Raw genomic sequence first — 13,652 nt, forward strand, 5'->3', positions numbered from 1 at the left:
GGTTATGGTTTTTAACCTGTTAATGCTGTGTGTTAGGGCCTCTAGCATTCATCTCATTTTTTTCTTCTATGAACTTTATGGTTTTTGGCTTTATATTTAGGTCTTTGATCCATTTTGAATTAGTTTTTGTGTATGGTGTGAGGTATGGGTCCTGTTTCATTTTTTTGCAGATGGACTTCCAGTTTTGCCAGCACCATTAGTTAATAAGACTGCCTTTTCCCCATTTGATGCACTTTAGGCCCTTGTAGAAGATCAGGTGTTGGTAGCTGGGTGATTTATATCTGGGTTCTCAATTCTGTTCCATTTGTCTGTCTGTTGTTGTTCCAGCACCCCTTATTTTTATTTTTTGTTATGCTTTAGATGAAGGTTTACAGAGCAAATTAATACACATATTGTTTTGTGACATTGGTTGCCAATCCCAAGAAGTGTCAACACTCTTCCTTTCTTGACCTTGGGTTCCCTATTACCAGCTTTCCTGTCACTTCCTGCCTTCTCATCCTTGCCCTTGAGCTGGTGCACCCATTTAGTCTCATTTTGTTTTATGGGCCTGTCTAATCTTTGGCCAAAGGGTGAACCTCAGGAATGACTTCAGTACTGAGCTAAAAGGGTGTGTGGGGGCCATACTCTCAGGGTTTTTCCAGTCTCTGTCAGGCCAGTAAGTCTGATCTTTTTTTGTGAGTTAGAATTTTGTTTGCGTTTATTTCCAGCTCTGTCCAGGACTCTCTATTGTGATCCCTCGGAAGGCAGTCATTGATGGTAGCTGGGCACCATCTAGCTGTACTGGACTCAGTCTCATGGAGGCCATGGTAGATGTGGTCCATTAGTCCTTTGGGCTAATATTTCCCTTGTGTCTTTGGCTTTCTTTGTTTTTCATTGCTCTCGAAGGAGTGAGACCAGTGAAGTATCTTAGATGGCCACTCACAAGCTTTTAAGATCCCAGATGCTACTCACCAAGTAGGGTGTAGAACATTTTCTTTCTAAACTATGTTATGCCAATTTAGCTAGATTCTCCTGAGATAATGGTCCTCAGCCCTCAGCCAAGCCATTCAGTCCCTCAGAGATTTTGGATGTGTCTGTGGAGCTTCCATGATCTTGCCTTGGTCAGATCGTACTGACTTCCCTAGTGTTGTGTACTGTCTTACCCTTCATCAAAGTTACCACTTATCAATTGTCTATTTAATGTTTTTCCATCCCCACTCCTCCCGTCCCCCATAACTATCAAAGATTGTTTCTTTCTGTGTGTAAACCTTTTCACTAGTTTTTATAATAGTGGTCTTATAATTGTACTATAAGACCTTTTGTGATTGACTTATTTCACCCAGCATAATGCTCTCCAGATTCATCCACGTTGTGAGATGTTTTGCAGATTCATCATTGTTCTTTATCATTGTGCAGTATTCCATTATGTGTGTGTACCACAGTTTGTTTATCCATTCATCTGTTGATAGGTACTTAAGTTGTTTACATCTCTTAGCTATTGTGAATAATGCTGCAATGAACATGGGTATGCATATGTCTATTTCTTTGATGGTTCCTATTTCTCTAGAATATATTCCTAGGAGTGGGATAGGTGGATCATATGGTATTTCTATTTTTAGCTTTTTAAGGAAGGACCATATGGTTTCCCAAAATGGTTGTAGCATTTTGCATTCCCACCAGTGGTATATAAGAGTTCCAATCTCCCCAACTTTTGTTATTTTCTGGTTTGTTTGTTTGTTTTTAGTGGCAGTAATGTCAGGGTGAGATGGTGTCATGGATTGAGTTGTATCCCCCCAAAATATCTGTCAACTTGGCTGGGTCATGAGTCCCAGTATTGTATGATTGTCTACCACTTTGTCATCTGATGTGATTTCCCTATGTGTTGTAAATCCTATGTAATGAAATAGATTAGTGGCAGTTATATTGATGAGATCTACAAGATTAGATAGTGTTTTTATCCAATCTCTTTTGAGATACAAAAGACAGAAGCGAACAGAGAGACATGGGGACCTCATACCACCAATAAGCAGCGCTGGGAGCAGAGTGTGTCCTGTGCTTAGATGCTCCCAGACCAAGGGAAGACTGATGACCAGGACCTTCCTCCAGAGCTAACAGAGAGAGAGAGCCTTCCTTTGGAGCCAGCTCCCTGAATTTGGACTTTTAACCTACTGGACTGTGAGAGAATAAACATCTCTTTGTTAAAGACATCTGCTTGTGGTATTTCTGTTATAGCAGCACTAGATGACCCAGACAGATGGTATCTCACTGTAGTTTTGATTTGCTTTTCTCTAATGGCTAGTGATCTCGAGCATTTCCTCATGTGCCTGTCAGCTGCCTGAAAGTTTTCTCTGGTGAAGTGTTTGTTCATATCTTATGCCCATTTTTTAATTGGAATATTTATCATTTAGTTGTATTGGTGTTAGATTTTCCTATAAATTTTAGAGATTAGACCTTTGTCAGATTTGTTACAGCTAAAAATTTTTTCCCAGCCTGTAGATTCTCTTTTTACTCTTTTGGTGATGTCTTTTGTTGAGCATAAGTGTTTAACTTTCAGAAGATCCCAGTTATATAACTTATCTTCTGTTGTTGTATATTAGTTTCTCCCACCCAGCTAGCCCCATGTGCCATCCCTGGCCCTTCTTGATGGATTGAACTGCACCACTCAGCTAGAGAACCACTGGCACATGGCCTCCCCAGGTCTGTGCCACTCCCACTGGCAAGCTCCCTTGGTGCCACTTTTTTTTTTCTGTTTCTTCTCTTTCCCTTCCTTTCTTTCATTTCTTCTGCCCAGCTAGCCCCATGTGTGGTCCCTGCCCCTTCTTGATGGGCTGTGCCATATCGTTCAGTTAGAGAGCCACTGGCACACAGCCTCCCTGGGTCCATGCCACCCCCACCTCCAGGCTCCCTTGGTGCCAATTTTTTTCCCTTTCTTTTTCTTTGTTTTGCTTTTTTTGTTTCTTCTCTCTCTCTCTCTCTCCCTTCCTTCCTTTCCTTTCTCCCACCCACCTACCCTTGTGTGCCACCCCCACTTCTTGACAGGCTGTGCTGTACCACCCTGCTAGAGAAGCTCTGGCACACAGCCTCCCCAGGTCTGTGCACCCCCCACAGGCTGGCTCCCTCAGTGTCATATTTTTTATTTTTCTTTATCTTTCCCCTTCTCCCTTTTCCTTCTCCCTCCCATCTAGGCCCTGTGCTGCCTCTGCCCTTTCCTGATGGGCCATACCATGCTGTCTAGTGAGAGAGACATCAGCTCAGCACCACCCCAGTTCTGCCTTGCCCCCAATGGCCAGCTCCCCAGCACCATATTTATTTACTTTTGTTGTTGCTGTTGTTCTGTTTGTTTTTGTCTTTTTGCTAGTTCGTCTCCCTCTTTCCCTTCTTTCCTTTCCTTTCTCCTGCCTATCTAGCTGATCCACACCACTTGGCCAGAGAGTCACCAGCACACAGCCTAGAAAGATCTGCTCTGTCCCCACCAGCTGAATTCTACCATGCCACAATTTTAATTCCTTTTTTTTTGTTTGTTTGCTCCTGTTTCTCTCTCTCTCTCTCTTCTTTCTCTCATCCACTTACCTGCACATATCACATCCTCTCCCCTCCCTCCTGCATATCTGTACCGTGGGCTGAGCACATGCTCCCAAGCAGCACTGACAGGAACCACTGGACCCTGACCTGCACTGTCCCCCAACCACCCTGTCAGCCCCAATTCGTGCAGCAAACGACCCATCCCACACTTCCCCTTCTTATGGACCTGCCCAGCTGCACCATAGCTGAGCTGACCCTGCCCACATGGACAAGGTGATGAGAAGCATCATGCCCACAGATGAGCAAGCAATCAAGTATGCCCAGGCCATCTGCCCAGACATAACAAAATAAGAGAAAAAAATTGGATAAAACAATCAAATCTACAATCAATAAACAAACCAACAAAATTCCCGAATGTTCTAATGACAGCAGACAATATCAAAACATATTAAAAAAAAGAAGAAGAAGATGACTTCAGAAAACGACCAAAATAAAACACCAGATGACTTTCCCGTAGAAGAAAAGACACTGAAATTACCTGATAGGGAATTTAAAACTTTAATATTCAGGCTCTCCAAGAGATGAAGAAAAACACAGAAAAAAATAAGGAAAAAATAGACAAAATCAGGGAAACCACAGACAAAGCAATGGAAGAATTCAGGAAAATAATACAGGAACAAAATGTCAAAATAAACCAACAGCTAGAAATCATATGAAACAGCAACTAGAAATCCAAAAAATAAACAAGATTTCGGAAATGGACACTGCCATAGAAAGCTTTAGGAGCAAATTTGAAACAATGGAAGTCAAGAGTAGTGAAGTTGAAGACAAATCCTTGGCTACCAATTTGTTTGAGGAAAAAAATCAGAGATAAGAATGAAGAAACCCTGAAAACAATGTGGAATACAATCAAAGCAAAAATTTGTGTGTGATCGGAGTTCTAGAATAGGGGGAGAAAACAAAACACAGAAAGGACCATTGAAGATTTGCTGACAGAAAACTTCCCTAGTATGATGAAAGATGAAAAGCTGACCATCCAAGAAGCTCGATGAACCTCATGTAGGATAGACTCCAAAAGAAAACCACCAGACATATCATAATCACTCTTGCTGAAATCAAAGACAAAAAAAGAATCCTGCGAGCAGCGTGAGAAAAACGAGAAGTCACATACAAAGGGAAAACAATAAGACTAAGCTCTGATTAACTGGCAGAAACCATGCAGGCAAGGAGGCAATGGGATGACATACATAAAACCTTGAAAGAAAAAATTGCCAACGAAGAGTAATATATCCTGCAAAACTCTCACTCAAATATGAAGGCAAAATTAGAATATTTCCAGATAAACAGAAATTAAGAGAATATGTAAAAACCAAACCAAACTTCAAGAATTTATTAGAGAGAGTCCTTTGGTTAGAGTACCAACAACATCAGACAACAACCTGAATCTAGGACGCAAGACAGTATCAGCCAGATACCAACCTGAGTAATGAAATCTCCAGGATAAAACAAAACAAAACTAAAAGATTTACAACAGGGAATCAGAAAGGTCAATCTGTAAATAACAACAATGTCAGAAAAATAAAAGAGGGAATAAAGGGTATATGTATAGAACTTTCAAATGTGGAGGAAGTCAAGGTGATATCAAGTAATAAAAGATTGGTTTAAACTTAGGAAGTTAGGGGTAAATTTAAAGTTAACAAACCTACTCATCAAAGTAAAGAAGAAAAACAAAGTCTCAGTAAACACAAAATCTATAAATATGAAAAAAACAAACAAAAAAATCCACAAACAAAAGGATCTCAGCATAGGTGAATAAGAAGAACAAAGAAAACATAACCACCACAAAAAAAAAGCACTACAAATTTACAGCAATGAAGTCACACCTATCAATAATCACACTGAACGTAAAAACACATCTTTCAAACAAAGATATAAATATATTAAAAATCAAAGGATGGAAAAAAATATTTCAAGCAAACAGCTACCAAAAAAGAGCAGGACCGGCAATACTAATTCAGATAAAATAGACTTTAAAACAAAATCCACCATAAAAAACAAGGAAAAACATTATATAATGATTAAATAATGTTTGAGAATTTGTAATTCAACAATAGAAGTTAATTTCAGCAGCACCCAAATTTGGGGCTTCACCAACTGGTAAATTTTTTTTTTTTTTTAAATTGAGTGACTGACATAAGGCTGGCATTTTTTTTTTTTTTTAATCAAGTAAGGACATTGAAAGAAAAGGAGAAAGAGGAAGAAAATCCTGCCATTGCCCCCCACCATCCTGTCAGAAAAAGAGAGACCTGTTAATATCAACAATTAGGAATAAAATATCCCAAAATTAAGAGAGCCCTTTGCACTTAACAAATTTAGATTTATGCAAAACATGTGGCATCGTTCTTATTTTTTACCATTTTCTGAAGACCGATTACATTTTATTATGATGCAGCATCTTTCCAGGACAAACGTTCGGAAATCACTGACTTTTTTTTCTTCCCAATTCCTATTCTAGAAAACATGGTCCTAGGGGTGACGTCTCAGCTTTCGTGGTTCAAGAATAGACATGATGGCTTTTAGAGTTCCCTGGGGAATCAACAGGAGTGCTGTAGTGCAGCGGTTAAGTTCTCAGCTGCTAACCAGAAGGTCTGAGGTTTGAACCCACCAGCTGCTCCGAGGGAGAAAGATGTGGCAGTCAGCTTCCATAAAGATTACAGCCTTGCAAACACTACGGGGCAGCTCTACTGTGTCCTATGGGGTCACTATGAGTTGGAATTTGACTCGATGGCAGTGGGTTTAGTGGTTTTTTGGGGGCGGGGGAGTAAGAAATATGTTTGACTCTTCCTTGGGAAGGAAAAGGGAAGGAAAAGATAAGAAAGCAAAGCAGCAAAGAAGAAACAGCTTTTTCACTGAAAGAGAGTTAGAAAGGCAAGCTGACACCTTTCCTTTGATTACCCTCAAAGCGTCTGTCAGGGATCTTGCTGGAGAGGAAGAAAGTCTGAAACTTGGAACTAGTCGAATGTAGAAAAACAAGTCCCGTCAAGGTGAAGACATCAGATTACAGCTCAGCTGAGTTAAAGTGCTACCATCATGGCAGGCCCTTAATATTATCAGGGTGGGACAAGCCATTGGAGCAACCAAAGAAAAAAAAAACACCTGCTCCCACTGCTATCGAGTCAATTCTGATTCATGGCGACCCATGAGTTACAGAGTAGGACTGCTCCATTGAGTTTTCTTGACTATCATCTTTTACAGAAGCAGATTGCCAGGCCTTTCATCTGTGATACCAATGGGAGGTTCAAACCTCTGATCTTTTTAGGTCAGTAGTTGGGCACAAACCATTTGTGCCACAAAGGGACCTGGCATCTTAGCCGACCCTTGAATTTTATCAGGGTAGGTTTATTGTAGGATTTATATTTGTTTTGCAGAGTTGTTTTAATCAATGGTTGGTTTTGGTGTTTCAAGTTTATACTTACCTATAACAACATAACAACATAAAGGAAGATGGCTTCTAGGGGCCTCAAGTCGTGTGTGGAATAAGGCAGAGCATGGATTTTTTGTAAAAAAGTAAAATGGAAATCTGCAATTATCTATCTGAGTAGAAAAACCAAACCAAAACCTGTTGCTATGAAGTTGATTCTTACTCATAGGGACCCTATAGGACAGGGTAGAACTGCCCCCATAGGGTTTCCGAGGAGCAGCTGGTGGATTCAAACTGCCAACCTTTTAGTTAGCGGCCGTAGCTCTTAACCACTGAGCCACCAGCCAAATCCATCCTCCTGGATCTGAGAGAAGCAGTTACCTGCTCCGGGATATCTCGGTGTGGAATCAGCAACAAAAACCTTAACCCTCAGACTCTGAGGTCTTGAAAACGTTAACCAGAAGTCGGGGGAAAGGGACATGTGAACCCCCAATCTTTAACTTCTACCTTCATCCATTTTCCAGTCTACTTTCAGGTAAGAAGGATGAATGCTTAGTGTAGTAAGTTAACACATTGTAAATGCTCTGCTTGGAGAGTCATTTTTTTTTCTCTCCCCCGTCCCCCAGATGGTGTTTTTTGGCTACATGGTATTCAGCATCTTCTTTGGCCTCCTGGCGGACAGATATGGTCGCAGGAAGGTAGGTTTGGCCCTGGAGTATGATCAGAAATTTTCTCCCGTGGCAAAATCACTATTGTTTCTCCTTAGTGGACATTTCTCTGCTGTTCCCCAAGGCAGAACACGGGGAGATTTCCTTTGACACTGCGTTCCTCAGTTCTGGGCTTGTCTTCTTGAGGTACCTGGCCCCACACCCGAGCTCCAGCAGTCTAGGTGTGGAGTTGATGGATATGCATGGATACAATATTAAACCCATTGGATGGGAATTTGCTCTGGCATGAATAGTTAAGTCCTCGACTGTTCGCCAAAAGGTTGGCAGTTCAAACCCACCCAGAGGTGCCTTGGAAGGCAGGCCCGGCGATCTGCTTCTAAAAGGTCACAGTCTTGAAAACCCTTTGGGGTAGTTCTACTCTGCATACCTGGAGTCGCCATGAGTCTGAATCGACTCAGTGGCAACTAACAAGAACAGCAGCGACAAACATAAGCAGCTGTGTGTTAGTTAACTTCGCGATGGTTTTGGAACTATAAACAACTCGCTCCAACTCACACGACTCCTCAGATTAAATATCAAGACATAAACTTATGTCTTCTGATGACAAACTCAAGACTCTCTTTTCTTGCCTGATTTCTGAAGGGGAGGGGCTTCCTAAGCAGAAATGCAAAGAGATAAACCTCAAAGGAAAACATTAATAGAATTGGCTGTATCTTTCAAAGTACATAAAATAAATATCATAAACTCTTAAAAATTAAAATGAAAATATGAGTATCTCAGAAAACCACGTGAAAAGCAAGAACAGGGATTCTATAACAAACAATGCGAATAGCCGAGAAACCTTGGAAGATATGCAATCACAATTGTTGTTGAAAGCAAAATTATACAGCAAGATGAGATTTTTCCTTATCAAATCCATTTCAAATATCAAAGCCATAAGGAATTTTTCTTTAACTTAAAGACCCCTGCACTGCTGGAGTGGATATTTTCATGTACCTTGTATACTAGCAGTATAATTTTTCTGATGATCAACTCGGCAGTACGAATCAAAAATCCAAATCCGGTTGCCATGGAGTCAGTTCCGACCCGTGGTGACCCTGTCTGTATCAGGGCAGAGCTGCGCTCCACAGGGTTTGCAATCGCTGAATTTTTGGAGGGAGATTGCCAGGGCTTTCTTCCATGGTGCCACTGGGGGAATTTGAACCTCCAACATTTTGGTTAATAGTCACGAGCAAACCATTTGTGCCATCCAGAGACCTTGTATGAATCAGGAGCCTTGAAAACACCTCTTTCTCCTAATCTGATCCTTTGCCTTCCGGAAATCTAGCCTATTGAGATCATCAGAGGAGCCACAAAGATAATATGCAGAGAGATAGCATCACAGTTTAGCCTGTTTTTAGGTGCCATTGAGTCCATTCCTCACAGCGACCGTATCAGACAGAGTAGATCTGCCCCATAGGGTTTCCTAGGCCGTAGTCTTTATGGGAGCAGATTGCTAGGTCTTTTCTCTTGCAGAGCTGTTGATGGGTTTGAACCTCTGGCCTTTCAGTCAGCAGCGGACGCTTAACCATTGCACCACAATTTATTCTAACGGTGAGAAAACGTGAAACCTCTGTGTTTGGCAACAGGGGAGCGGTTAAAGACATTTCAGTAGTACGTATTTCCACTGGGGCATTTTGCAGGCATTAAAAATATGTTTTTCCTTACAAACTTGGAAAATAGGATAAAATGGTGTTAACAGTGTTTTCTCTTGGTTATAGGATTGAGGGTGATTTTTCCTTTTAATTCTTTCTGGATTTTTCCAAAATTTCTACTATGAACTGTGTTATTATTATTAGAAAAAAAAGCAAGTGTCTTTAAAAAAAAATCTCTTTATGTTCGTCCTGGAGCCCTGGTGGCACAGTGGTTAAGAACTTGGCTGCTAACCAAAGGTTGGCAGTTTGAATCCACCAGCCACTCCTTGGACACTCTATGGGGAAGCTTTACTCTGTCCTATAGGGTGGCTATGAGTCAGAATTAACAGACACGGTGCTTCAGTGTGCTTCTGACAAGCTCCAGCTCCATGAGGGTAGGGTCAGTTGGGCAGGTCTGAAGACTGATCTGAACTTGGAAGGTCTGGGTTTTCAGACAAGAAACCAAACCCATGACTGTCCAGCCAGTCCTGACTCATGGAGGCCCCATGGGCTTCAGAATAGAACTATGTTCCACAGAATTTTCGAATGTCTGATTTCTTGGAAATAGATCATCAGGCCTTTCTTCCAAGGTACCTCCGGGTGGACTCAAACCTCCAACTTTTCAGTTAATAATCAAGCGCCTTAACTGTTTACCCCACCAGGGCCTCCTTTGAGACAACAGACTAGCCTGTATTGCACTGTGTGTTGGCTATCGATGAGCTCCTCCCAGAAGCAAATATCTGGATAGAAACTAGGAGGTTCTGTTCCTCACCCAGGTTCTCATCAGCATGAAGCCATTGTCTGAGGACTATGACTTTTGCTTTTCTGTTCCCATATAGCTAATGGAGCCCTGGTGGCACAGCGGTTAAGAGCTCAGACTGCTAACCAAAAGGTTGGCAGTTCAAATCCAACAGAGGCTCCTTGGAAACCCTATGGGGCAGTTCTACTCTGTCCTATAGGGTCGCTCGCTATGAGTCGGAATGGACTCGTCAGCAACTGGTAATGTTAATGATATATAGATAATACGTTCTATGTAGACATCTTTGAAAGTTAGGGTACCCCCCCCCAAGTTGAGACAGGTCCCATTAATAAGTCCTCTTTTGTTTCTTCAGATTTTGTTCATCTCGTTCCTGTGGGGTGCCTACTTCTCCTTGCTGACCTCTTTCTCTCCCTCGTACATCTGGTTTGTCTTCCTGCGGACGATGGTGGGCTGTGGTGTGTCTGGCCACTCACAAGGGTAAAGATGGCCCCTTCCAACCCTGAGGGAGAAAAGTGTATACACACAGACGCTTAAGCATACATGTATGCCATGGTGACTGGATCAACGCCATCGGCAATGAGCTACAAATCCTAAAGTGGTGGTCCTTCTTCCACTAGGAGCGATTTGCTCAACGAACGATGCTTGATGCTGAGGCCAGCAGAGTGCTAGACTGAGGATGTGTTCAAATCCATGTTCCTGAAACTAATCACTATTATTATTATTTTTAAATAACATTTTATTGTGCTTTCGGTGAAAGTTTATACAGCAAATTAGGTTCCTAGTTAACAATTTCTACAAAAATTGTTCAGTGACATTGGTTACATTTTTCACAATGTGTCATCATTCTCATTTCCATTCAGATCGTTCCGTTTCCAGTACTCTAGTTTCCCTGCCCCATTACTGTCTCATCTTTGCTTTAGAGTAATTGTTGGCCGTTTGGTCTCATATAGGTGATTTTTTAAAGGAGCACAGTGCTCACAGGTGATATTCTTTATTTTATGAGCTAATCTGTTATTTAGCTAAAAATCATTATTTTCTAGGTGAATGACATTTGGTTAGACTAGATTCTAACAAAAAGTACCATATTAAGTACGTACCAAAAACGTCAACGCAAACACAAGCTACTAATTTCTTGAGAATTCGTCATAATAGTAGCTTTGACCATAAGTCCTTGTAACATTTAGAAATAACCATTTGAAAACACCCTTGTCCTCTCCCTAGTGGTGCACTGGTTAAAGCCCTCGGCTGCTAACCAAAAGGTTGGCGGTTCGAAACCACCAGTGGCTCCATGGGAGAGAGATGTGGCGGTCCGCTTCCGTAGAGATTTATAGCCTTGAAAACCCTGTGGAGTCGCTATGAGCAGGAATTGACTCAACGGCAGTGGGTTTTGGGGTCCTGTCCCTCAAGACTGCATCAAAGTGAATTTGCAGAACAGGGTGGGACACTGTTGAAGTAGCTGTGATGTTTCTTCTCTTTCTTCTGCCTCCCAGGAGTGCTTTATTGTGCAGATGGCACCAGACTTGTTAAGCTAAATGTGCTGGTCTCTGGGTGCCTCCCTTAAATGGGCCCCTTAGGCCTTTCTCTCTTGGGTGATTTGGTGCAAGTTATCCTTAGGCTCCATCAGGAGATGCCACCAAACCAAACCAAACCAAACCCACTGCCGTCGAGTTAATTCTGACTCATAATGACCCTATAGGACAGGGTAGAACTGCACCATAGAGTTTCCAAGGGGCGCCTGGCGGATTCAAACTGACGACCTCTTGGTTAACAGCTGTAGCACTTAACCACTACGCCACCAGGGTAAAGGTAGAAAAAAAAAAGCACCTAATTATTACCTTCCCGTGTTACAGGAAGAATAGCTCTTCCCTAAGGCACCAATTAAGTGTCTCTTGAACCTTGGGGTCCTGGAGGAGTAGAAGTTAAGTTGGATTTTGAAACATCCTTTAGGAACTAACTCAATGAGTACGTTAACAACCCAAACTTTTGCTAATAACTGCATCAGAGAAGAGCAATTGGAAAACCAATGGAATATGATTCTATTTATTCTCCTCTGCACAAAATTAACATGTAATAAACTAGAAATCAGTGTCATGACAGTCGTTATTCAGGGAAACTATTTGCCTTCTCTTTAAAAAAAAAAAACAAAGAAACCCACTGCCACCGAGTTGACTCTGACCCATAGCGATCCTATAGGACACACCAGTACTGCCTCATACAGTTTCCAAGGAGTAGCTGGTGGATTTGAACTGCTGAGCTTTTTTGTTAGCAGCCAGGCTCTTAACCATTGTGCCACCAGGGCTCCTGCCTTCTCTTGGGTGTGTGCTAATTGTCCAAGTACGTTTTAGAAAAGTAAATCGGGCTTGGCACATGTTTTCATAGGCTGATATCTCTTAACCTGGTGTTGTTGTCAGGTGCTGTTGAGTCAATTCTGGCTCATGGTGACTCCATGCAAAGCAGAACGAAACACTGTCCAGTCCTGTGCCATCTTCACAATCTTTGCTATGTTTGAGCTCATTGGTACAGCCACTGTGCCAGTCCATCTCCTTGAAGGTCTTCCTCTTTTTTGCTGACCTTCTACTTAACTAAGAATGATGTCCTTCTCCAGGGTCTGGTTCCTCCTGATAACGTGTCCAAAGTACAGGAGACAAGTCTTGCCATCCTTGCTTCAAAGGAGCACTCTGGTTGTACATCTTCCAAGACATATTTGCTTGTTCTTTTTTTTTTTTTTGGCAGTCAGTGATATATTCAATATTTTTTGCCAACACCATAATTCAAACACATTAATTCTTCTTCAGTCTTCCTTACTCATTGTCCAGCTTTCGCATGCATATGAGGTGACTGAAATTATCACGACATGGGCGAGGCACATCTTTGTCTTCAAGGTGACACCTTTTCTTTTTTTTTTTAAATGGTACTTTAGATTGAAGGTTTACAGAACAAACTAGTTTCTCATTAAACAGTTAGTACACATATTGTTTTATGACATGTCAACATTCTCTCTTCTCAACCTTGGGTTCCCTATTACCAGCTTTCCTGTCCCCTCCTGCCTTCTAGTCCTTACCCTAGGGCTGGAGTGTCCCATTAGTTTCATTTTGTTTTTTTCTTCACCTTTTAGAAGTGACTTCATTACTGAGCTGAAAGGGTATCCGGGAGCCATGCTCAAAGGGCTTCTCCAGTCTATGCCAAGCCAGGAAGTCTGGTCTTTCTTTTTGAGTTAGAATTTTGGTCTATATTTTTCTCCAGCTCTGTCCATGACCCTCTATTGTGATCCCTGTCAGAGCAGTCAGTGGTGGTAGCCGGGCACCATCTAGTTGTACTGGAGTCAGTCTGGTGGAGGCTGTGGTAGATGTGGTCCATTAGTCCTTTGGACTAATCTTTCCCTTGTGTCTTTAGTTTTCTTCATTCTTCCTTGCTCTCGAGGGGGTGAGACCAGTGGAGTATCCTAGATGGCTGCTTACAAGCTTACAAGATCCCAGACGCTACTCACCAAAGTCAGATGTAGAACATTTTCTTTAGAAACTCTGTTATGCCAGTTGAGCTAGATGTTCCCTGAAACCATGGTCCCCAGCCCTCAGCCTAGCAATTCAGTCCCTCAGGGAGTTGGGATGTGTCTATGGAGATTCCATGAC

The 13,652-nt window shown here is 41.9% G+C and overlaps 1 protein-coding gene across 1 annotated transcript in view; it reads left to right on the top strand.

The window, feature by feature from the left end:
• SVOPL (SVOP like) overlaps window positions 1-13,652 on the top strand; it is a 66,714-nt gene that overhangs the window by 10,532 nt on the left and 42,530 nt on the right. The window contains exons 4-5 of the mRNA XM_049894606.1: window positions 7,549-7,620; window positions 10,376-10,500. Of these exons, the coding sequence (XP_049750563.1) occupies window positions 7,549-7,620; window positions 10,376-10,500 (197 nt within the window). The remainder of the gene's footprint in view (window positions 1-7,548; window positions 7,621-10,375; window positions 10,501-13,652) is intronic.

The sequence above is a fragment of the Elephas maximus genome, chromosome 8 (assembly GCF_024166365.1).
Source record: "Elephas maximus indicus isolate mEleMax1 chromosome 8, mEleMax1 primary haplotype, whole genome shotgun sequence".
NCBI lineage: Eukaryota > Metazoa > Chordata > Mammalia > Proboscidea > Elephantidae > Elephas > Elephas maximus.